This window comes from Lepidothrix coronata, unplaced genomic scaffold (genome assembly GCF_001604755.1).
Source record: "Lepidothrix coronata isolate B3197 unplaced genomic scaffold, Lepidothrix_coronata-1.0 Scaffold285, whole genome shotgun sequence".
Classification (NCBI taxonomy): Eukaryota; Metazoa; Chordata; class Aves; order Passeriformes; family Pipridae; genus Lepidothrix; species Lepidothrix coronata.
In genome coordinates this window covers 249,535-274,414 of record NW_016690465.1, presented here as the reverse complement: position 1 = coordinate 274,414, position 24,880 = coordinate 249,535, and the positions used below count along the sequence as shown (strand labels likewise).

General features: G+C 57.7%; 1 protein-coding gene and 1 long non-coding RNA gene across 5 annotated transcripts in view; one reads left to right on the top strand and one right to left on the bottom strand.

The window, feature by feature from the left end:
- The first annotated feature begins 1,280 nt into the window (after positions 1 to 1,280).
- On the top strand, positions 1,281 to 6,304 carry LOC108508221. Its single transcript, XR_001878338.1, has 2 exons — positions 1,281 to 1,397; positions 1,643 to 6,304. It is a non-coding gene; the product is annotated as an uncharacterized LOC108508221 (long non-coding RNA).
- Positions 6,305 to 7,182: 878 nt separating this feature from the next.
- Positions 7,183 to 24,880, bottom strand: part of DHX30 (DEAH-box helicase 30) — a 31,572-nt gene continuing 13,874 nt past the window's right edge. For 3 of the 4 annotated variants that reach the window (XM_017836851.1, XM_017836853.1, XM_017836852.1), the window contains 18 exons: positions 24,475 to 24,605; positions 22,260 to 22,370; positions 21,231 to 21,586; positions 20,381 to 20,507; positions 19,197 to 19,346; positions 18,547 to 18,699; positions 16,800 to 17,621; positions 15,571 to 15,649; positions 14,965 to 15,069; positions 13,792 to 13,967; positions 12,352 to 12,558; positions 11,891 to 11,972; positions 11,219 to 11,412; positions 10,968 to 11,127; positions 10,619 to 10,776; positions 10,029 to 10,132; positions 9,447 to 9,586; positions 8,586 to 8,912 (listed from right to left, as the gene is read on the bottom strand). In XM_017836851.1, the coding sequence (XP_017692340.1) occupies positions 8,677 to 8,912; positions 9,447 to 9,586; positions 10,029 to 10,132; positions 10,619 to 10,776; positions 10,968 to 11,127; positions 11,219 to 11,412; positions 11,891 to 11,972; positions 12,352 to 12,558; positions 13,792 to 13,967; positions 14,965 to 15,069; positions 15,571 to 15,649; positions 16,800 to 17,621; positions 18,547 to 18,699; positions 19,197 to 19,346; positions 20,381 to 20,507; positions 21,231 to 21,586; positions 22,260 to 22,370; positions 24,475 to 24,605 (3,491 nt within the window). In that variant the 3' untranslated portion in view covers positions 8,586 to 8,676. Of the gene's footprint in view, positions 8,913 to 9,446; positions 9,587 to 10,028; positions 10,133 to 10,618; positions 10,777 to 10,967; positions 11,128 to 11,218; positions 11,413 to 11,890; positions 11,973 to 12,351; positions 12,559 to 13,791; positions 13,968 to 14,964; positions 15,070 to 15,570; positions 15,650 to 16,799; positions 17,622 to 18,546; positions 18,700 to 19,196; positions 19,347 to 20,380; positions 20,508 to 21,230; positions 21,587 to 22,259; positions 22,371 to 24,474; positions 24,606 to 24,880 lie in introns of all 4 variants that reach the window. The other variant, XM_017836850.1, reaches the window with a different exon arrangement.

Genomic DNA, 24,880 nt, shown 5'->3' with positions numbered 1-24,880 from the left:
CTCCCTTCTCCCATGGGAACACAAACTGTCCCCAGCCTTGGCTCTGCACGTTCCAGGTGTGGCTGCAGGAATGTGATGTCTGTGCTCGGGGAGGGGACACTGACCCATCACGGCACAGCATGACCAGGGGGTGCTGGGAATTGTGTTCAGGGAGACCCTGGGACTGTTATTGTGCAGTCCCAGAATGGTTTGGGCTGGAGGGCACCTTAAGGATCATCCCATTCCAACCTCGACACCTTCCACCAGCCCAGGTTGCTCCAAGCCCCGTCCAACCTGGCCTTGGACACTTCCAGGGATCCAGGGCCAGCCACAGCTTCTCTGAGCAACCTGTGCCAGGGCCTCCCCAACCCTCACAGCCAAGAACTCCTTCCCAATATCCCATCTATCCCTGCCCTCTGGCAGTGGGAAGCCATTCCCTGTGTCCTGTCACTCCAGGCTCTCGCAGCCCTGCACCTCTCACCCCCCTGCACCTCTCACATTCTCCTGCACCTCTCACATCCTTACACCTCTCACATCCCTACACCTCTCACACCCCCCTGCACCTCTCACATTCCTACAACCCCTGCACCTCTCACATCCCCCTGCACCCCACACACCCCTGCACCTCTCACAGCCCTGCACCTCTGACATCCCTCTGCACCTCTGACACCCCTACACCTCTCACATGCTCCTGCACCTGACAGCCCTACAAACCCTGCACTCCACATCCCTGCACCTCTCACACCCCTACACCTCTGACAGCCCTACAACCCCTGCACCTCTCACAGCCCTGCACCTCTCACATCCCCCTGCACCTCTGACATCCCTACAACCCCTGCACCCCACAGCCCTGCACCTCTGACACCCCTGCACCTCTCACACCCCTACACCTCTTACATCCCCCTGCACCTCTGACAGCCCTACAACCCCTGCACTCCACATCCCTGCACCTCTGACACCCCTACACCTCTGACACCCCTACAACCCCTGCACTCCACATCCCTGCACCTCTCACACCCCTACACCTCTGACACCCCTACAACCCCTGCACCCCACAGCCCTGCACCTCTGACACCCCTGCACCTCTCACATCCCCCTGCACCTCTGACATCCCTCCCACCCCCGCACCGCAGCGCTGCCGCATTGACGGGTGCCCCGTTTGTCATTGTAGGCCGAGGGCGGTGCGGAGCCGGGGCAGCCGCCGGCGGCCGCGGGCGGAGCGGGGCCGGGGCCGGGCGCGGTGCCGGGTGCGGTGCCGGGTGCGGTGCCTGTCCCGGTCCCTGTCCCGGTCCCGGCCCCGGCGGCCCCGGCGGGCAGCGCGCTGCGGGAGAACGGGGTCGGGCCGGCCGTGCCCCCCGGCCTGGGCACCGCTGAGCAAAGGGACACTCAGAGCTTCGAGACTCACATACAAGAAACAAGTAAGTGCCCGCGGGCCCCCCCTGTGCCGCCCCGGGGAGAGGGGGGGAGCCCGGCAGCCCCCACCCGTTTGTAGCGACGTCTGTAGGGCTGTCCTGCCTTTCTTTTAATTCAGAAAATTGCCTTTTATCTTCCAGGCATCTAATGATGACATTCTGGTATCGTCTTCCATCCCCCCCTCCCCGTCCCCTCTCCCTCCCGCCCCTCCCGCCCCCTCCCCGTGTCCCCCACCCCTGTGTCGCTGCAGATTGAATCTCACAAGCTGACGTTCCGTGAGAAGGCCAAGGCTCGCACAGACCACGGAGCTGAAATCGTCGTCTCCAAACCCCCCAACCTTTCCAGCAGCACCTCCCCCCGGCGCAGCACCTCTGCCAGCGAGAGCCTGGGCTCCGGCGCCTCCCCGTCACCGCTGCCACGGCCGGCTGGCCCCGCCGCGCCCTCCCAGCAAGGCTTGTGACCCCCCGGCCCCGCTCCACCGCCCCGAGGACCCAGCTTGGCTCTCTTGACCCGGCCTCTGGCTTTAGGTGGGAAGGGACAGCGTTCCGCAGGGCCGGGGCCGCTCCTGCTCCCCGGGGCGTCCCGGGGGCTCGGCCCTGCCCGGGCTCGGGGGTCCCTCCGTGGCTGGAAAGGGGTTTCCCTCCCTCTCCGTGCCCCGTCCCGTTGGCTTTGGGGGGTCACTCCAGCGGTGGTGTCGCGTCGGGGCCGGGGTCGAGCGGCTCCAGGGCCGTTCCAGTGTAGGGATGTGCCGGGGGCTGAAGCCAGGCCAGAGTTAACAGGGATAAGCTGTGATCTTTCTTTCTGTCTCTTTTTTTTACCCCCTTTCCCTCCTCACCGCTTCAGTTGGATGCTGATATAAACCCTCCACACTCGTTAGGCTGTTTTAACTGTTGACTTGAACCTTTTATTCTTTGTGACGACGTGTTGATGATTTATTGTGCTACGAGCCCCGTGCTAAGTTTCCTTTTCTCTTTCCTTCCTTCCCACCCCGTAGGAGAGTAGGGACATTAACCGCTGCTGCCGTGCTGGCTTCTTACTGACATATCCAGCCATTGTAACTTCCTTGTTGTTGTTTGGGGTTTCTTTCAATATTTCGAACCGATGGAGCGAGTTCATGGGATTTAAGCCATGTCTGGAACGAGAGGCACAGGGATGTGTTAAAGGCGAACTTGCTGTGAGAGCTCAGGTGGAGCCTGTGTTGACCTCTAGGAGATGCTCATAGACCCTCCCCCGGGGGGTGCCCGGGGCCTCCTGCGTGTCAGCGAGGGAAAGGTGGTTTATTTATTCACTGGCACGGCCGGAGCCCTGGGATTCATCCCGGTTTTCCAGGGCCGAGGGCTGCGGGGAGGCAGGAGGCTGCCGTGGCTGGTTGAGGCAGGCCGGGAGTCCGAGGCTGAAGCAGGTCCTGGGGTGTGAGGGATGTGTGTGTGTGTGGGTGTGTGTGTGGTTTTAGCGAGGCTGATGGATGGGGACCGTCGGGATGAGCAGGAAAGGGCAGTGCCCGTCCCGGGATGGGCAGCGAGCCGGGAGCCCTGGGCTGGGCAGCGGGGCAGGGTTAGTGCCAGGGAGTTGCAGCTCTGACTAGGAAGGAGATTTTTCCCACTCTTGGAGCTCCTCGTTTCGTGTTGCAAATGACACTAAAGAAATGAAATGTAAATAAATTAAAACAGGAAAGAAAAAAAAAAGTGTTCTTGGGTGGTCAAACTAATTTAAAGAGAAAAAAAAAAAACAAAGAAAAGCGGAATAGCAAAACACTGGGATCAAAGAGAACTGAACCAGGCTGTGCTAAGGGGGGGCTGCTCCAGGAGGGGACAGAGGGAAGCCTGCAGCTTCTCATGCTTGTGGGAATATTTCTTTGGGAAGCCGACAATGACACGATAACCCGGAATCTGTATTTACACACAAAGATTCTTATTGCACTTGTATTTTTTATATTAAAGTTTGCATGATTTCTAATAAAATGGCATTAAAATGTACTAGTTTGCATCAAAGTCGTCTGGTAGTTTCATAAGTGCTTTTTGCTCTGAATACAAATTGAAACAATGCAGATTTGCACCTGAAAGGGGCGGTTATATATACCCTGGAGCCCTCCCAGTGCTTCCTTCCCTTCCTCTTCCTCCACTTCTTCCTCTTCCTTCTCCTCTTCCTCCTCCTCCTCCTCCTCCTCCTCCTCCCCCTCCTCCCCATCTCTCCGCTCCCTCTGTGCCGAATCCCTTTGATCCCAAACAGGGAACGTGCCATCGCTCCCTGCCCTCCTGTTGTCTGTGTGTGCTCCCAGCGTTCCCAGCACTGATCCCAGCCCTGGCTCCGCAAGGAGAAGCTGGAGCTGGGGCCGGGACCCCGTTTCTCCGGCCCCGAGCCGGTGCTGCCTGTCCCCCGTGTCCCACCCCGGTATATATCACTGCCCTCCCGCTGGCGCTTCCTTCTTTCTCTTACTGCTAAATTCTAAACACCAGCTTCAGCTTGTCAGTCTTGGCTTTGGTTTGGTTTCTTTTTTTCCAACACTTGAATCCAGGGGAAGTTTGGAGGAGAGGGACTGAGGAGAGGAGAGGAGCAGGCCGAGCCCCTGGGCAGGACGGGGCAGGGGCCGTGTGTTTCCCAAGCAATAACGTCCGTGTGCTCCGGGCCGGGGCTGGCAGGGGCTGGTGTGAGGGTCCTGGGCCTGCACGGTGAGCCTGGAGCCTGGTTTCCCTGCCTGGATCCCGGCTTCCCTGCCTGGAGCCTGGTTTCCCTGCTTGTGACCCACCAACACGGGCTGGGAAGGGCTGGAGCCGCCCTCCAGGCTCACCGAGCTGGCAGCAGGGTTTGTGCCGATGGGCAGCGGCCGGAGATGCTCGTGGGTAACCAAAGAGGAGGTGGAGGCTGAGATGTCGTGTCCCTCTTGCTGCTCTGCCCGGGGCACCCCGGGAGGAGGTTCCCTGAGTGCCCCGGGATGAGATTCCCGGGCGGAGGGAGGCAGCCGGGTCCCGGCCGTGGTTCAGGTGCTGCAGGAGGAAGGCAGGTGGCAACATTGCACTTTATCTTCTGAGATTGCAAAAAACAAACAGCAAACGAGCCCCCGTCCCCTGCGAAGGGACAGCGACATCACCTCTCCCCTGCACTGCTTTTATCCCATTTCCCGACTGCCGGGCAGCCCTGGATGAGGATTTGGCACCCAGGCCTGTCCCTGCCCGACACAGCCCCCGGCCCAGCTGCCCCCACCGGCCTGTGCTTCTGTGCCACTTCTCTAACACTTGTTGTGCCTGTGTTTAGCTGACGAACTAAATCCGGATACATTAGTTTGCTGTGGTGTTTCTAGGACAGCTTCAGTTTTAATATGGATTTCTTTTTTTGTATTTTCTCTTGAGGAAGCGGCTGTACATATTGCTGGGAAGGAGCCGTGTGTGCTGGAAATGGCTTTTCCTTTCTGGAGAGGTGGGATGAGCTGGGTGGTGCAGAGACCTGCAGAGACGCTGCCGGGTGGGAGGGGGCCGGCAGCTCCACCGAGGGCTGGAGGCAGCAAATTTGGGAAAAAATAGGAGTTGTGGTCTGAATTAGATGCAAGTTGAATGTACACGTTCCTGTCCTGAGCTGGCGCTGGGGGGTCCTGGCTTTGCAGGGGTGGCTGAGCTGAGCTGGGCTCAGGCTGGGCTGGAGGCTCAGCAAAGCCCTTCCCAGAGCTCAGGATGAGGGTTTGGAGGTGTCTGAGCTGCTGAAGGGATGGGGAGGGAGCAGGGCCGGGTGGGAGCTCCATCCCAGCTGGGGTCCCTCCAGGCAGGAGCCTCCCCCCTTTCCGGAGCCTGGTGTCTCCCTGCATATCAGTGGCATATACAGTTACTTCGGGCTTTTTATACTGTTAAACAAGTACATTCAAGTAACAAGTTTGTGGGCTTGAGGCCACGGGAGCGGCGGCTCCGCTGCTGCCCCGGGCCGTGGCTCCCGTGGGTCGGGTCCTGACCGCAAACTGAATGTAGTTTTCTACGCTGACCCCCGGTGTTGTCCCCGCGTAGTGTCGGTGCGAGGGGGGCTCTGGGACCCCCCCGCGTTTGCGTCGTTTAGGCAGAATTTCTAGTTTTCTTGGAGCTTGGTGGCAGTGACACCCTCGGGGGGACGGGGCGTCCCCGAGGGAAGGGCCGAGCCCCGGGAGCCGCTCCCGGCTGTCCAAAGGCAGGAGCTGGGGGGCCCGGCGGCCTCCGGGCTTGGGAGGAATGTCCCCCCCGAGCCCTCCCGGCCCCGGGACCCTGCGGGTGGGGCGGGAAACGGCTCCGGGAGGCAGCAGTGGGAATGCCCGGGCTCTCCTTCCTCCTCCCCACTGAACTCCGGCCGGGTGAGCGTTTCCCCCTCCCTCCCCCGAGTCTCGGCGGCCGCCGGCCGGTGTCTGGGGCAGGATCAGACACGAGCCTCCATCGCGTGCTCGTCCCACCTTCGGCATCACCTGCAGCTTCCATTGCCCGCACCGTAGGAACACCGACCGGGACCGAGGGGGGTCGGACACGGGACGGGGTGAGCAGAGCCCAGCCCGGAGGGTGGTCCCGGCTCCGGGCTCCCTCCTCGGTCCCGGGAAGCCACTAAACCTCTCTGCCTCAGCTCCCCCCTCGCGGGGGTGACACTCTTTACCTCACCGGGCTGTCGTGAGGCGTGAGCAGCGTGTGACGTGTTCTCAGTGTGACGTGTTCCTGTTGTTTGTGTCATAGGGTTGTTTGCGGGGCTGTCCCCGGGCAGGGGGAGGTCAGTGCTTGGTGTGAGACCACAGCTCCGGGGGGTGGGCTGGGGCAGAGCCCCCCTGCCTGGGGGGACCCACCCGTTTGGTTCTGCCTTTGTGTCTCACCCTCCCCGAGGGGCTGTAAGACCGTCGTCTCCTTAGCAACATTTCCTGACTTGATGTTGTGATTCTTACTATTGTAAAGGGTTGAAATAAAGCTTCTAGATGTTCCTCCTCAGCTTGGGCCTGAGTCTGTGGGGGTGGGAAGGCCGGGCAGGGCGCGGTGGCACAGTCAGGGGCACCTGAGATGCCGCTGGCACAGGAAGCCATAAGGAAGGGGGGGAAGGAATTCGGTTGAATCCGATTCCTTCAGCCACAGAAAATCCCCATCCATGGCTTTGCTCCTCAAGCCTGGGATCAGACGGGAGAGGCGTCCTGTGGGCAGCCCCCGGGGCCAGTGAGAGCCCTTGGTGCCCGTGGCAGTGTCACAGCTGGCACAGCCAGGGGCAGAGCCACAGGAGCCCACCTTCCCCTCCTGCCCATCCCACCTGGCTTCTCTTGGAGTGGCCCGTGCCAGGCCCTGCACACACACGTGACCAAAGGGGAACCCCCGGGGGCCACCACCCCCTCACTCGTAGGAAGGGAAGGTTTTCCACCCTGGCTCAGACTCACACTCGGGACAGACACAACCTGGGACCCCACACAGCATCTGGACCCAAGGTCCAGGTCCCTGAGCAGCAGCAGCTCCTCTGCCCCTCCTCGAGCCCTGCCCTGGGAACGAACCCCCAGCTCTGGACACCGACGGTTCCGAGCCCTGGGACACACTGGGCTGGTTCCCCTGGGCACCACCAGCCCCGGGCACGCTCTGGCACTGCAGGGTGACTGTGTCCTGCCAGCTGACCCCACAGCGATCCCTCAGCCCCCCAGGCTGTCACTGACAGGGGGTCCCACAGTGCCAGGTCCCTTTAGCCCCCTGTGCCCTCCCCACCCACCTCCCCCCTCAGCTCTGCACCTCTCCCACCAGAGAAGTGGCCAAAGAAAAGGCACAAAATTCCAGATGGTGCAGTAAATAAATAAATAGCAAAAAAGAATGAAGAGGACAGAGGCGGTTCCTACTCTATCCCTTTTTATTGTCTTTAATCTATGTTGTAAAAAGATCCAGTATCACATAACAGCCACGGAAGTATCCCAATATCACACTAGTTCGGAACCATTTAGACAATAGCTTAGTCTTTTTTTTTTTGTCTTTTTTTCTTTTTTTTAAACCTGCTGGAAGGGAAAACCATACTGCCCATTATACAGGCCAAAAGAAACAAACACTGGTCAAATAATAGTGACAACCTCAAGCAAGTGAAATGAAGATGAGAAGTTTTGAGTGACCCCAGGCTGCAGGACTCCGAGGGCCCCTTGTGCTGGCACAGGGCACAGTGCCTTAAAGCCCATGAGCAGTAAATTAAATCAGAGAACTGGGAGAACCAAAGGGGGGCCCCGGGGCTGCTCTGCCGTTGTTCCAGGGGCAGGAACGGCCTCGCTCCCACTGCCCGGAGCAGTGCCCGGCTGGGGCCCTCAGAGCCCACCACCTCTGCTGCAGATACAAAGAGCATAAGAAATGGGAATAAAAAGGAATGACCCCAGGCCCTGCGGGCCCCTCCAGCGCCGGGGGCACAGCCCTCGCGCCCCGAGTCCCTCCTGGTACAAACGCCAGCGAAGCCTCACAACAGCCCTGTGAGGTAGGTCACTGTCTTACGGACAGAGAGTCCAAGGCAAAGCTGGGATTAAACTCCAGGTTCCTCGTTGAGTGCTGTGCCTGTCGCAATCCTCCTTCCACGGAAATATGGTCCCTGTTCGTAGAAAACAAAGGTCTGTGCCTGCGCTCCCGGCGTCCCGCGGGAGCGGTGCCCGCGGGCGGCCCGGCAGCTACAATCACTCCTGTGTGCACAGGGGACAGGGATCGGCCTCCTCGCCAAAGGGAGAACGGGAGATTTAAAAAAAAATCATAGTAACAACGCAAGAGGACGAAAAGTACAGGCGGGTTGGGAAGGACGAGCCACATCTCACACTCAGGACGCCACGACTGAGGGCTGGCAGGGCCCCGCTGGCAGGCTCGGAGATCCCCATGGAATGTCACCTCCATCCGGCGCCTTCGGGGCTTCCTCCCCTCGGGGCACGTGGAGAGTGGAGAGACGGCGATCCCTGCGCCGGAGCTGCCGGATCCAGGCTCGGCCTGGCACGGCCGAGGTCCGTCCTCGTGGTGAGCCCGGAGGGGCTCTGGCGGCGGAGCGGCTCCAGCCCGGCCCCGTGGGGAGGGGGCACGGGACGGCCCCGGCGGCCACGTCCTCGCTTCCCGTCAGGGACGGCGCTGGGCACGGAGGAGGCGGGTGGGTGTCCACGCAGCTCGGGTCCATCGGCACTCCCAGTCCATTCCCGCTGCTCTTCCCACGCGGTGACCATGCACGGAGCCGACAGCAGGAGATTCAGACAACATTAATCTTCTAGGATGGAGAGAGATGACTTCACAAGGGATAAATAGAACTTTATTTAAATAAACATTTGTGAACATCTTTATACAAATTACAAGTCCCCACAGGAGCCTCCAGCTCCGCCTACGAGCCAAAGCTGCCGGGAGGGCCCTTGAGCAGATCCACCAGGATGTCGAGCAGTTGGCTGTGCTGGTGGTGCAGGTCCCCGGGGATCGCGGCCATCTCGTAGCACAGGCACGTCTCCACCATCTTGGACAGGGACACGCGGAAGTCGCGCAGCAGGCGGATGGTGTAGGAGTCCCCCTCCAGCACCAGGAGGTCGCTGTCCGTCAGGGACACGGTGGCTCTCCAGCCGTCATCTTGGGAGAGAGCGGAGGGGAGGGTGGGCACGGGGCTCACCTGTGCTGGCTGCTCCAGCCTCTCCACTGCTGCTACACAGCTCCTTCCCAGTTTAGACCAACAGGGACTCAGCCGGGCCAACAGCTCCCACAAAAGCCAGGCAGCACTCTGAGCACACACTGGGATCCTCCCAGTTTCCCGCAGGAGGTGACTGACGGCAAGCCCGTCTGAGCTTGAGGGCTGGAGACCGACTGCAGCACTGCCAGACCCCCAGGGGCTGAAGGGACACATCCCCAGGGACAGGCGGGATCAGGCCAGCTCAGCCTCTCCTTCCCCCAGGATGATCCAGGCACACAGGCCTACAGGCTCAGCCTGCTGGGGTTGCCTTCCTTGTCTCCCTGCAGAGCTACAGCCGGGGACAGCTCACAGACCGCCACACAGGCCCCACCACAGCAACACCCGTCCCAAAGCGCGAGCTCGGAGAGCAGGGCAGGCCCAGGGCCCGGCAGAGCTCGGTGCCCCCGGCAGCACTCGGTGCCCCCGGCAGCACTCACCTCGGACGTGGATGTCGGTGTCGGTCATGAGCAGCACGGCCAGCGGGTGCACCTGGGACGAGTCCCGCACGAACACGCCCCCGTTGGACTTGACAGCCATGAAATAGGTGAGCCAGCGGCTGTACAGCTTGGAGGCCTCCCTGCATGGACAGCCCTGTCAGCCCCACCTGCTGGCACTGCCATGGGGGTGCTCAGCACAGCCAGGCTGGGCTCTGGCCCTGGCACAGCCATGGGGATGGCTCAGCACAGCCAGGCTGGGCTCTGGCCCTGGCACAGCCACAGGGGTGCTCAGCACAGCCAGGCTGGGCTCTGGCCCTGGCACAGCCACGGGGATGGCTCAGCACAGCCAGGCTGGGCTCTGGGGCTGGCACAGCCACGGGGATGGCTCAGCACAGCCAGGCTGGGCTCTGGGGCTGGCACAGCCACAGGGGTGCTCAGCACAGCCAGGCTGGGCTCTGGGGCTGGCACAGCCACGGGGATGGCTCAGCACAGCCCGCTGGGCTCTGGCCCTGGCACAGCCACAGGGGTGCTCAGCACAGCCCACTGGGCTGTGGTATGTGTGCTGTGGGGTCTGGCACCCACCTGTTGATGGTTGACTTGTGCAGCAGGACGGTGCCGGCCTTTGTCCGGTACGCGTAGCTGTTGGGTTTGAACTTCCCCTGGCGGGTCACTTTGCCTTGTCTCACCTGGAATGGGAGAATCTCAAAGGCCTGCACAACCAGCAGGCCCTGCCCACCCACAACCAGCTCTCCTACGTGTGGGGGAGGCGTGAGGATGTTCCTCTACTCCCAGAAGCTCTGCTGGGTTAGCAGAGCACACTCATGGGGTGACCAGACTGGGCAGTCACCCAACCCTGTGCAGGGGCAGCAAACGGGAGGAGAAAGATGCCACCTTGGGCAGCAGGCAGGAGGAGGAGCCACCTCAACAACTCCCAGACCAAGTAACAAGAACCCAGGCGTGGATCTGTGCAGGCCAGGGTGGCCACTCCTCATGAGCGGGGGTCCAGGGATAGCCCTGGAGAGGCTGGCAGGAGCACAGGCAGGAGCACAGAGCAGGAAGCCTGGCTTGGGGGGATGCTTCCAAGAGAGCACAGGCATTTCTGGCACCTCAGCGCTTCCCGATGCCACCCACTGTGACCAGCAAGCCCAGGAGGGTGATGGCAGAGCCAGTACCTGGATGAGGTTGGGGTAGAGCCCAGCCATGAGGACTCCCTTGACCAGTTCCTCCTCTTCACTGTACTGGTTACACACAGATGATGGCATGGTACAGTCAGATGGGGATGACACCAGGAAGGCTTCGTAGAGGTTCTCAGAGAACTGCTTGACAAGGCCTGGAGGGGATTAGACAGCCCCAGGGATGAGATTCATCCTCTCCCTTCATCCCTCGGAGTGATTACCTCAGCAGGACAGACAGGAGCTCCATCCTGTGCCAAAGCCAGGCCCTGCCCAGTCCAGCCCGTTCCTGCCCCCCACCCCTCACGGTGCCTTTCTGGGGGCAGGGAGCAGCAGGCCCCAGACTCACCGTTGATGAAGCGCAGGCTGGGCCCGTACAGGTAGTAGTCCTGCAGGTAGTTGTCCCTGGCACGGCTGTCCCTGCGCCTCAGCACCTCCTCCCAGCCCGCCACAGCCCGCACGAAGGCCAGGTGGTCACTGCCGCTCTCCCGGCTCAGCACGGCCTTGGCCTGGGACAGGGACACACGTGGGACACACGTGGGACACATGTGGGACACGGCAGCCCCTGCCCCTGCTCCCCTGCCCCGGAGGGCCCCTCACCTTGTCCACCTCGGCGCGGTTCTGCAGGCTGCTGCTGAAGGGGTCCCGCGTGAGGCAGGACACGATGACGAGCAGGGGGTGCAGGCAGCGGTAGATGGAGGCCAGGACGATGGCCTTGGCCAGCCGAGGGTCTGTGGAGATCTGGGCCAGCCGCTTGCCCAGGGTGGTGAGGGCCTCCCGCTGGTCCAGCACTCCTGCAACAGAGCCCCCGGTGTGGGAACAGACATCAGCTCCCGGGGGCTCTGGGAGCTGCCAGGAGAACCCACCCACAGCGCTTGGGAGATCTGGGGGACCTCCAGAAGAGGCACAGGGACAGGGGCCTGCAATCAGCACCCAGAACCCCCCGGGTCTAACTGAGCTGAGGCTGAAGAAATGGCTGTCACAGGCACATGACACTCAACAAGGCCCAGCTCTGAATTCCAGATCACCGCTCCCCTTCTTTCCCTGTCACCCCCTTCCCTTTTGTTTTTAAACCTTGGAAAGTTCTCCCCACTCTTTGAGCAGAGTGGTGTGGGAAATAAAACAGCACTAGGCGTGTGGTTTGAGAAGTCCCTATTAACTGCCATCCCCCTCCAGGGATAATCCTGCAGTCTGTCCCACAGGATCCTGTGCCAGCTCCCACTTCCCGTGTTTAGACAGCAAACACGTTTCCAGGACACAGCATTATCTCACCGATCTCCTGCAGCAAGATCACGGCTTCATCCACAGCTTTGATGTCAGGGCTGTCCAGAGCCTTGGAGAGAAACTCAACTGCCTGCAACACAGCAGGGGGGAGGGAAAAGGGAAAAAGTGGGCAAGTTTCCCATGCAGGCATGTGGGAGAGCCCTCTGTCCTGCCCCAGGGCCCCAGACTGCAACACCGTTCCCTCTTTCTTTGCCTCCAGGGATATGAGCTCAGCCCTCTCCATTCCTTCAGTCTTCTAGACACACTCTGTAATCGAAGGGTTCTTCACATTTCCTGGTGTTAACATCCCCAGACAGCCCCGTGTTTAGGAAGGCAAGATCCCAAGTCATCAGCCCGCTGGCTGTTCCCCACTCCTGTCCCTGGAGCTGGCTCCAGGCTCCCGCCGGCGCAGTCCCGCAGCCGGGGCAGTCCCGCAGCCGGCGCAGTCCCGCAGCCGGCGCTGTGCTCACCGTTTTCTCCGGCATGTGGATCTTGGCCTGCACCACCAGGTTCTCCAGGGGGGTGCGCAGGATCTCTGGCACCTGGTAAGTTGGCATCTTGTCCAGGCGGCTGCGAGGGAAGAGGTGGTAGGCAAAGCCCGACTGGCAGCGGCCGGCGCGGCCCCGCCGCTGCACCACGTTCGACTTGGACACCCACACCGTCTCCAGGCAGGACACCTGGGGAGAGGAGCAGGCGTGAGTGCTCCCAGGGCTGCTCAGATCACAGAACCCACACTGCTTTGGGTTGGAAGGGACCTTACAGCCCATCCAATCCCATCCATCCAATCCCACCCCTGCCATGGGCAGGGACACCTCCCACTAGCCCAGGTATCCCAAGACACATCCAACCTTGGACACATCCAGGGATGGGGCAGCCACAGCTTCTCTGGGCAATCTGTGCTAGGGCCTTACCACCCTCACAGGGAACAACTTCTTCCCAATATCCCACCTAACCCTGCCCTCTGCCAGCATGAAGCGACTCCCCTTGTTCTGTCACTCCCTGTCCAAAGTCCCTCTCTTTGCATTTTTCCATCCACACACAGACTCCAGACTGACCAACGATCCCAAAGGGCCAGGGAAGCCTTTCCCACTCTCCTGCCTCCTGCAGTGCTGGTCTCTATCAGGGCATGGATGGGACTCAGATGCCACCTGCTGGACACCTATCCCAGGTCCTCATCCCAGGACTCCCTGGGATCTCCAGTGCCAGCCCTGCCTCTGGCTCTGCATTCTGAACTGGGATAACACTGGGCAAATATCAAAGGGATGGATTTAAACCAGGACTTGTCCAAGATGTGAACGGCCACCTGGCCCTGGGAGATGATGCTCTAGAACAGGGGCAGGGGGATGTAGCCAGAATTCCTTCTCCCGAGGGCAACAGCAGCACAGTTGTCTTCACCTCGTTAGGAAGGTGGATAGACAAGAGCCCTCACAGGGTTCAGCACTGCCAGACACGGGGCCTGAGGGCAGTGAAGCCCCTCTGGAAGTCCAGGAACAAACCAAGGGATTGGGGTCAGGAGAGCTGCAAACTTGAGCAGGATCAACAGGTCAGGGCTGCCCTGCGTGGATCAGCAAGAGGTTTTTGATGACATCATGGAAAAAGGCAAAAAGCAAACAGAAAAGCTACAGACATTCCATGGTATCACAGACTTGGGAAGGGAGTAGGATTTGTCTTGAACTTCTTTGAAGACACCAGAATTTTGGCTGTGAGGAGCCTGGCACAGAGCTTGGACAAGGCAAACACTGGTGATGAGTCAAACGCTGTCCCCAAACAGGGACACAGCACCCATGCCCCAAGGGCCAAACGGGAAGCAGCTCCATCATCCCGTTAATGACACCTCAAGTGCTCCTCTGAAAACATCCCTGAGGTTCAGGGTGTCCCCAATGCCCTCAGGGGCAAGAAAGCAGCAGTACCTTGGTCTTGAGGTCGTAGCGCTCCTCCTTGTGCGTGCCACTGTCCACCACGTGCACGATGTCGTTGATGGTGATGGAGGTCTCCGCGATGTTGGTGGCCAGGACAATCTTCCTGACGCCAGGAGGAGGCCTCTGGAAGATGTTCTGCTGGTCCATCATGGGGATGTTGGAGTGCACTGGGAAATCAAAACAGAGTCAGTCCCACCCGGCTGAGCTGGTGGGCAGAGATTCCTCTTGTACCATCCCCTCCCGCTTCCAGAAACGTGGGACAGAAACGGGGGCATCACTGATGTTCACTGTCAGCAGCTTCCTGCCAGCCAGACCCCAGGGAAGATCTTCCACACATCATTTGGGAAGGCCTCACTTCAGCTGCTTCAGCCTCTGGTTCAGCAGCAGGAGCTCTGCTCACCTCCTGTCCCAGAGCCTGGCGGCACCTCCGGAATATCCCTCAAATCCCACTCTCTCCCACAGTCCAGTTCTGCAGCTTCCCCTCCCCTCAAGTCCCCCAGGGCAGGAGAACGGGGTGTCCTCCCTCCCATTTGGGCCCTCTTGGTCAGGGCCTGTGGCTGTGCTGTGGCACAGAGTGGCCTGTCAGAGCTGGGTGATGCAGAGGCACCGCCGGCAGTGGGAGGGTGAGCAGGAGAACAGGCGGTTCCCACGGAAGAACACCTGTGTTCATGAACAGCGGAGCTGCTCAAAGCTCTGCCCCTGCCCGGCCTTGTTCCACACCGAACAGGGAGGGCTGCTAAAAAACAAACAGAGAAGTGCCAAAACCCTTCACAGCCTTGCACAGCAAAACTGCCTTTTGTTATAAACTTCCTCCTGGGATAAGCAATGTTAAATTCACCGATCAAAGTTGAGCTCCACAGTCCTTTTGCATCCAACAGAACAGGTCCTGAGGATCTTTTCTGTGCAGGCTCAGCAGGCAGCTACAGCAATGCAGAACTGAGCTGTTTCCCCCTGGCCTAATTCCCAATTGCTGGAGGCAAACGGGAAGCCACTGGCTTTGATCACAAAGGAGGAGTTACTCACGCTCACCACACACTCTTACACCACAGGTACATCAAAGCACACCAGCTCTGCACCAGAGAGCAAAGCTGAAGGGGCTCAGCGAGTCAACTGTCCCAGATTCTCCTGAATCCTGGGAAGAAGGGGCTGGCCCTGCCCTCTCACCTGGCAGGACGAGGTAGCGGCTGTTCTGCGAGCCCAGCATCTCCAGCAGCCGCTGCTGCACCCCTTTGATCTCCTGCCAGCCAGGGAGGAAGCAGAGGATCCCACCTGGAACACACCAACAGTCAGGAACACGCAGCCTCGAAATCCAAGCACTTTTCCCCAGCTGGAGATACAGGCTTTCAAGGCAGAAAGCAACCAGGCTGCCTGTAGTTTCAGACTGGATACCTGTGAGCTTTGAAACACTTAAAGCTCTTACAAGTCATCTGAGAGTCCTGCCTTCTTCCCAAAACATCACCTTCCAGGCAAAAATATGTAACAGGGATGGGGCTCCAATATACAAGGATAATTGTGCAGCTCAAGGCTGCAAATGCTGGAGCACAGACAAGTCCTACTCTTCATCCCCAGAACAGCTGCCCAGGACACTGAGGCTCAGATGTTCTTAGCCAAAGACTTGGAATTCCCTCGTGCCACACTGCTCGAGGACACTTGGGCCAACAGGAATTCAAGGAGGCCTTGCACAAGAGGCTCAGCATCGTCTGGGCTCTGTAGGGTTCACTTTTATCTCCCCCAGCAGGAGAAAAGAGCCATGGGAAAGGCAGAACCCACCTGGCTCTCCGTGGGCATCGATCTGGAGCACGAGGTCGGTGATCAGGTCAAGATCCAGCACACACTCATCGTCGGATTGCTGGATGGGACAGGACACGTGGGTGAGTGAGGTAAGGCCAGCACTGAGCACACAGGCACAGCCTCCAGAGCATCTCCTGGAGTCTGCAAATGCCTGGACTTGGACAGCCTGCCCAGGACTTGGAGCCAGGAACCTCGGGAGCCTGGTTTTGGCTCCATCTGGAACCTGCTCTGGTCACAACTGCTGCCAGTTCCCTCTGCTGTGCAGTGAGAATACACAGTCCCTGCCCAATCTCCAGATTTGGAAGCTGAGATTTGTGCATCTCTGCTGAACAGCACCTCACAAGTAACAAAATTCACATGAGATTTCTGGGGACAAAACTGTGCCACGTGCACCTGGGACTGCAAAGCCACCAGACACTGAGCAGCAGCTTTTTTATCTCCTGGTGATTTGGGACAGGCTATCAGAGAAGCTGTTAAAATTCAGCTACAACCCCAGAATACATCAGAATCAGGAAGAATGCCCTGAAGGCAATGGGATACCCCAAGCTGGTTTGCTGATGATCCAGGACTGGGACAAGTGGCTCATACTCCAGACAGTTGTTCAGCCACAGGGAGGGATCTCTCCAGGCTGGAGAAACGGGCTGACAGCTTCCAGACCAGCAGGTTGGACCAGAAACTGTCTGGAGATCCCGGCCAAGCTCGGTGACTCCGTGACCCACCGCTGGTGTAAGATTACCCACGGCACAGAGTGCACGTCTGGAGGGCATTTTCCAAGGGAACAGTTGGACTAGTTGCAAAAAGCAGCAACCTGGGAATTCAGTCATGCAGGACACGAGCACTGAGGTAACGGTGCTGGAAGGCACAACCATGCCAGCCTTGGACAGGCTTGCAGAGAGTGTGCAAACCTTCCAGTGTGTCAGTGTCTATACACACACAACAACGAGCTCTCAGCCTACTCAAACGTCGACTTTCCCCTTAAGGGGGGCCAAAGTAACTTGACCCCAAACTGCAGTCATCTTTACTCATTATTTAATCAAAGTACTCTGTGATTCCACTAAGCTGACTTCACCTCACGAGGGCTGGTGTGGAATTAAAGCTAAGCAGTGTCCAGGAAGCAGAGGGAAGTGGGACCAGTTCCAGGCCCAAACTCTCCTGTGACAACACACCAAAGTCAGTGCCCCACCCCAGGGCAACACCTGCACACCCACCTTGATCTCGTAGTGCCGGTGTCGGTGCCGGCCCAGCTTGGCCAGGATCTCCTCCAGGTAGTATTCCTTCACCGGGTACATGAAGCCCGGCACCTTGACCACAGGGCAGTCCCCAAAGTAGTGGGAGAAGCGCTGGTTGTCCCCCGTGGCGCTCATGAGGACCAGGCGCAGGTCGGGGTTCAGCTTCTGGATGCCTTTGAGCAGGATGAGCAGGAAGTCGGTGTTGACGTCTCGCTCGTGCACCTCGTCCACCACGACGTGGCTGACGCCCTCCAGGCTGGGGTTGCCCTGCAGCTTCCTGAGCAGGATGCCCACGGTGCAGAAGAGCAGGGCCCCTCCCCGGGCGGGGGGCTTGCTCTCCAGCCGCACCTGGTAGCCCACGTTCTTCCTCATGTTGGGCCCCAGCTCCTGTGCCACGCGCTGGGCCACGGAGATGGCGCTGATCCTGCGGGGCTGGGTGATCACCACGTTGCAGCGGGCGCCGCGGCCCTCCAGGATGTAGTGTTCCAGCAGCAGCTGCGGGATCCGCGTGGTCTTCCCGCAGCCCGTGTCTCCCGCTATTACCACCACGGGGTTCTGCTCGATGGCTGACAGGATGGTGTCCTTGTGGGGGTCTACTGGCAGAGGGTGGCTCTCCTGCCAGGAGGCTCCTCTCCTTTTCCAGAGGGCCAGGAGGTTCTGGCTAAGGCGCACTTCCTCTGCCTCCAGCATGGGGATGTAGGTCTTCCCCGTGATGGCGTCGCTTATCGCACCAGATTCCTTGGTCAGGTTCATCATGTCATCGGCAATCCGGGGCCGGGACTCCCTGATGTCCACGGGATACTGGGGAGATGGAGGAAGTTGGCAAGGACAGAAAGGTTAGTACCGGTCCTGGGACAGACAGAATGAAACAAGTGTCTGGAACAGGCTCAGCCAGCCTAGCTTTGCCATGACTGTGAAGCTCTACCATGACTGTGAAGCTTTGCCACGACCGCAAAGCTCTGCCATGACCACAAAGCTCTGCCATGACCACAAGGCTCTGCCATGACCACGAGGCTCTGCCATGACCACGAGGCTCTGCCATGACCACGAGGCTCTGCCATGACCACGAGGCTCTGCCAAGGTCTCCTCAGATTTTTGCTAACTCAGTCACTTCTGTTCTGAACTGAGGATATTTAAGGTGAGAATTAACGTGGGCAGCTCCCTGTGCTTTCCTTGCTGTGCTCCCTATTTTAGGAGGTATTAGTGCTGATGCCTGAACTGACAGGCACAAACCAGTTACTTAAGCTCTCCAATGCAACAGCTCCTCCAAGACAACTTTTGGAAACTATCACGTTACACCACCACCCTTCTCTCCCTCGGGAAGCCCAGACACATAACTCACATCAAAACACAAGTGTTTTTGCCTGAGCCAGAAATATTCTGTCTTGGCAAAAGAAAAAACGGAAGTCCCACATCCCACAGGACGAACTAAAAGGAGCAACAACAGGTCAGGAATTGTCTAGAACACAAATCAAGGCATTGGCCCAGATGTTCACAGATTAAAAGCTGCCGAACTTTTAATCAATCAGAACTTTCGGATTCAGCCTTGGAGGCACAAAGGGAAGACCCACTGCCCAAAAAGGGTCTCCCTTCTCCAAAGGGGCAGCAAGAGACTGGTCAGGTTTCGTGGCAACAATCAAGCCATGAATTCCCTCAATGTTTTGCCATGAAGCTTTCAAAGACACACAGTTCCTGTGGGCAGATGGGACCAGGCAAAGGCGCTCACGTGGTTCAGGTAGTTCTCGATCTTGCGCAGGGTGGCCTCGGGGACTTTGATGTGGCAGGGCTTCCTCTGGTTCTCCCCCAGCTCCCGCAGGGAAGTCATGTTGTACATGGCATGGCTCAGGGGGTTGTTGTTCTTGTCCACCAAGCCAAGGCTCTGCAAGGAACAGGCAAACAACACTGTCAGCCACGAGACTGCTCACACCAAGTGCTGGGACACAGAGCACATGGATCCCTTGCATGGGGACAGGCCAACTCCCTGCCATCCCAAATCCATCACTTCCTGGTTTTCTTGCCAGAGCAAGAAACAAGACATGATCCCACCTCAGCTCTGGAGAAAAAGACACACCAGAGCCAACCATGTGCTCCCAACACAACACTCAAGAAGGTCTCAAAGAGACCCTTTGGAGGAACAGCAGCCACGACTGTACCTGACAAAACCCTCTTGATAATTCCCTTGCTATGGTTCTGGAATGTTGTGAATCCCAAGGTTTGGAAATACATGTTTATTAGGAATTAGTTCATTAAGCATTAGGTCAAAGGTCAGAAAGTTACAGGCATCCCCCCATCAGGCTCAAATACAGCGAGTGAGGTGGAAGGAGCCTGTACCCACAGACACCTCCAGGGATGCAGGAGCCAGGGGCACTCACTCACCTTCAGCTTCTGACAGGCCAGAGCTGCTGCTTTGTTTTCTGCCTCCACCTTGCGCCGGCCCTTGGCAGCGAAGGTCATGGGGCAGGGCCAGCGCAGGGTCAGCTTGCAGATCTTGGTCTTGGTGCCCACCGTGCGGAACTGCATGTACTCCTGGAGACACAGACACCACCCATGGGGCACCCTCGGCCGGGAGGGACCCCAGGGATCACCCAGTCCCACCCCTGGCCCTGCACAGACACCCCAACAATCCCACCATGTGCCTGAGAGTGTTGTCCAAACCCTCCTGGAGCTCTGGCAGCCTTGGGGCCGTGCCCACTGCCCTGGGGAGCCTGGGCAGTGCCAACCACCCTCTGGGGGAAGAACCTTTCCCTGAGATCCAACCTGACCCTGCCCTGACACAGCTACAGCCGTTCCCTGGGTGCTGTCCCTGGTCAGACAGCAGAGATTGGAGCTGCCCTTCGGGAGAAGCTGCAGACCCTGAGGAGTCTCCTCTCAGTCTCCTCTGCTCCAGCTGAAGGAGCCAAGTGCCCTCAGCCACTTCTCGTATGGCCCCTCTAGACCCTTCACCACAGGGAATTTCTGGTGGGGTTTGTTTGGGTTTTTGTTAGATTTAACAGAGCACTAGAAGTTTACTGCCCTGAATTCCCCCTCAGCTCCCAAGGCACTGGCTAAGCAGGAGTGAGAGCAGGCAGTTGTGTGGGGGACATCCCTGATGTGTGGGGAACATCCCTGATGTGTGGGGAATGTCCCCAAGAGCCTCTGGGGTGGATCACAGCTCCTGTTTGCTAAACACACAAGCTCTGGGCAGGAGGTGGGTGACACTGAGGAGGAGGATCCCTGAATACTGGAAAGATTCCATCAGCACAGAAATTACACATCGCTCCCAGTAACACAAACTTGTGCTTGTTGGAGACACAGGGGGAAATGAAACCTTAGGAAATGACCTTCATTCAGACAGCAGCTCCTCCACTGCCCTGGTCTCAAGGAACAACATTCTGCATGGTTCTATTAAGACATTCTCTCAATTCTCACACAAAGTCTTTTCCTTGCTCTTCAGACTGATTTTTCTAGGCCTAGTTCTAACTTGCTTCCCCTCCCCAGTTCTGCTGCCCAAACAAAGCATCCAGTGATTCCAGAGGGAGGCTCTGAGCTTCGTCCCTGGCAGGGGTCAGACAGCAGTTTACCTTGACTGTGGAGGAAGAGGTTGCAATCTGAATCACTTGGGCCAGGAGGTTTTTGGGCAGTGGGAACTGCGTCAGGGCACGGATGGCAGTGTTGTCGTCGGTCATCTCAATGGAGCTCCCTCCTCGGCTGCAGGGGAGATGAGAACAGGTGATGTACAAATGTGTGCTCACACCCACCTCACTCCAGCGGCTGCTGAGCTCTCAAACAGGTGGGTAAAGCACAGATAACTCTGGTCGTGGCAGAGTCAAGCTGTCCCTTGCTGTTCAAATCTGTCAGTCGTAGAACAACCACCCAGCCCAGCAAAGCCACCCACTCCAAACCTTCACACTGAGCCTGCAAACCAGGCAGCATCGACAGATTGTAACAGACTTCACAAATAAATAAGTCCCAATCCAAAGAGCATCCCTAGAAATAACCACCACCACTGTGGCCTTACACATCTTGCTCCTGGTTGCCTATTAAAAACCCAAGATTTGTGCTCATAAAATATGAAGCCAAACAAGCAACTATGGTGATGAAAAGCAGCAGATTTAATGTTGCCCTCGGGGTGATCAAAACCAGGTCTAAGTCCACATAGATCATTTCTGGGAATGGAAATCTCTTTAGGCATAGAAGAGTAAGGCAGGTAACAAGCCTGGCAGCCTCTCCAAAGGGACAGCTCCAGGGAAGAAGCCTGTGCATTCCCTGGATGGCAGCCAGCTACAAGACCAGGCTGCCCCATATTGCTCTGGCCCATCTACAGGCCCCACCAGCTGCAGCTCAGCTGTGAGGAACTGCAGGGGTGGATCAGGCACAGGGAAAACCCTCTCTCCCTGTGCCCTGGATGAGCAGCTCCCGGGACAGACCCACCTGGCATCCCTGCCTGGGGTCCGGGCGTCCTGGTGTGCCATGGGCAGGTAATCCGAGACATCGATCGCTTCCTCCTCCAGCTCCCCCTCCTCCAGCTCCCCTTCCTCCAGCTCCCCCTCCTCCAGCTCTTCCCTCCTCATGGCTTTAGGCACCCTGCCCTGCTCCATGGGCTGGATGGAGTCGTCGGGCTCCATCCGCCGCCAGCAGGTGGACAGGTCTGCGAGGGAGGGCCCGGACTTGGAGCGCCACTTGCCCTCGGAGCACCAGCGCTCGTCGGGACAGCCCAGCTGGTCCGCCAGGAGCCGGTACTTGGCAGCGTCAAAGAGCTCGTTCCGGGGGCCCAGCAACCCCCAGCCCTGTGGGAGAGACACACAGAGTGATTCCTGCATTCCCCACCGCCAAACAGAGGAAGAGAAGGGATGTTCGGGGACTTTAAACTTCCCCCTGCCACTATTTATTACCAAAGGGAACCTGGTCCCTGCCCTCCCTTCCCAAGGCATGGCTCTGAGCCCCACACAGCTCCTTAGGGTGGGCCAGGATTTACTGGGATTTTACAAACTCAGCTCTATTGAGCATCCTCAAGTTTTGAAACCACTGCCAGAGTAACTTAAAAGTAACAGTAAATCAGAACATGTAATTGCCACACTGTGGCTTTGATGAAGAGGGAATTGGAGGATCTGAAGCTCCTACGACTGCAGACACACCCAGGCAGGCTGGCAGAGATGAGCCCTAGTGAACAGCACCAGCAAACACACCTGAGGGAAGCTCTACTCGCTGTAGTGCTGACACTAAGGAGCTGACTGAGGTCCAGGACACAAGGAACAAGGAGTGGGACTCCAAGGGCTTAGTGAGTTCATGCCTGGCTGATGCAAGTGGCATTTTAAGCTCAAATGGATTCAGACTCAACACTTCACTCTCCACCCCTGACTAACAGGACAACTGAGAGAGTGAACAGGCAAAGAGAGAGAAAAAGATTCCCATCCCCAAAGGCCAGGCCTGCACCCCCCAGGGATCGTGCCCCCAGCTCACCTTGAAGAGCTGACAGGCCGCGGCGGCCGCCTGCCGCTCCGCGTCGATCTTCTTGGTCCCATAGCCCTCCACCTCCACGTTCTTGGGCCACTTGATGTGCAGAGTGACTTTCTGAAAAGCAGAGACAGCCAGCAAAGTGAGCCAGCACAGCCTGAGCTCTCCCCTGCCCCAGGAGCACACCCACTCCAGCCACCTCCCAACTCCAGGCAAAGAAAACTGCGGACAAAGCGCCTGCCTGGTGCCTTCGTGGGAAGTGCCATTCCAGGAGCACTGAAGGAAAAGCCTGAGCAGGGCAGAGGTGCCACAGTCCCACAGGAGTGCAGGGCTGAGCCAGGCTGAGTCCAGCCAGGCTGCAGTGTCACAGTGTGTCAGCTCCAAGGAATAAATGCCAGGAGCTCATTCCAGGAGCAATTCCATTTCAGGGACCATTCCCTGCTCACTGCAGCACACCAGACCGTGCCCCAGAGCAACATGCCTTCTCCAACAGGATTCCAGCAAGGAAATCTCCATAACTGCTTCCTTATTGCAATGCAACCAGCAGCAGGTTGCCTCAGCTCCCCAGACAGCTCCTTCGGGCACAGGAGGATCCACCTCCAGCCCAACACAAGCACTGGGAGAACCACAGTCCCCCCAAAACTCCCCCTGGACGGGAGCATCCTCTAAATGGGAGCTAAAAACCTGCAGAGGCAAAGAATGCTGAAAGCTGAACCCTGCCATCATCGAAAAATTGCTCCAAATCATCTGCTCCCAGCCCTGCAGACGCTGGAAGGCTCCAGGAGGGAAATGCTTAGGGAATTCTCTCCTGCCTCTGCAGCACAGATGAAAGGTGGCATTTAGATCCGCTGGGAAAACCCCACCTCCAAGGCTGGAGCAAAGGCTCCTGCCTCTCCAGCAGCCTGCACTGGCTGGCTGCCCACCTGCCAGCGGAACCTCAGCTCCCTGGAGGAAATTCCGACGGATTTTGCCTCGGGGCTCTGCGTGGAAAAGCAGGGAAAAAAGGTGTCTCCTGAAGGCCAAGTCACTCGTGCTCACAAAAACCTCTGAGTCACTTCCAACCAGGAGCTCTCCAGGTTGTCTCACCTGTCCTTGCCCTACACACTTCCTGGGTTGGTTTTTGTTGGGTTGGTTTGGGTTTTTTTTGTGATCCAACCCTCATTTTCTCCATGAGCTCCTGGTTTAGCTTTTTGTTTTAATCTGAAGTTATCCCCAACATCAATCTACTGAAGTGCCAGTTAGAATGTGAACTGATTACACAAACTAAAACTATGAGGCACTGGCTGTGGTATTCCAAAGTTGAAGGATTAGGCACTGGCTGTGGTATTCCAAAACTTAAGTTAGGAAACTGCAGTGGAAAAGCAAGAAAAACAAACACAAATCATGAAGAACTCTGAAGTAACCATTACTAATGTATCCCTAAAATTCAGGGATGCTTAAAAAGGATGTGGCAATAAAAACTGTCTGGGAAACTTTAGACAGAATGTTATTGGAAAATGTTAATCCATCAGAACGGAGTCTTTTCCTGGAAAAGTTAAACTTGAGCTGGAAAGGGCCCTCAGCCCTGGAATGAGCTGTGCTGTGACAGCAGGAGGCAGAGCCCTGCCCACGGAGCACCCGGGAGGTGTGTCCTGCAATCTGGGCCTCTCGCAGCCCAGGGAGAGCTCAAACCACCTGGAAAACTGTTTGCTTGGAATTCCTCACAAAAAAAAGTCTGTATTTTGTTTTGCCCTTAAGTACCATGAGAAACCTCCCTCCTCGCACACAAATGCTTCTCTTCTGGTTGCAGTTGGACATTTCAGGCTGTGCCATTTGTTCTACTGGAATCTACAACCAAATCTAGGCCTACTGAGGCCCAAAATACAGCATTTAAATTTTCATTTTCTAAGGTAGTGGGGCACCTTGGAGCACATTTAAGCACAGAGTACGTGTCTTTCTGCTGGGAAAAGCCAGATACAGCAAGTTACCCGAAAGAAAAATACCCATCCTTCCACACACAGAAAGAGGGACAGCACCTGCATTTATACACCTGTTAAAGCACGTGAAAATTAGGAGAAACGGGAGGAAATGGGAGTATTTCTTGTTTAAAAGATTACGCTGCGACTTTTACGTGGAATCCAAACACTTCTCTGATTTTCTCCAGGAAAGTTCCTCCCAGGATTACAGGTTTTTGGCTCCCTTCCCACTCATGTCCCTCACACCTCCAGCCCCACGGGATTACCTTTTTCCTTGGCCCATTAGTGTGGATGTAGACCAGCTTGTCCCTTGCATGGGAAATGCCCAGGGCTCGGCCAATCACACTGTTGAGCAAGTTTTTAGGCTGTGGAAATTCCTTTAATAAGTCTCTGGAATCTGGAAAAAAAAACCAGAGAGGAACTAAATGTCTTACAGTTCCTGTGCAGTCCTGTCCAAAGACATGTTCCAACACCTGCTCCAAGCAGCTCTGGGAGCATCTGTGTCTCAGGGTTACGGAGAGGGAAGTAAGGAGTGTTCAGTGGCTCACCCACAGCAACTCCAGGCATCAGCAAGATCATGGAACCATCCAGGTTGGAAAAGCCCTCCAAGGTCACAGATCCTCCCTGTGCCCGATGTCCACCTTGTCCCCCAGCCCAGAGCACTGAGTGCCA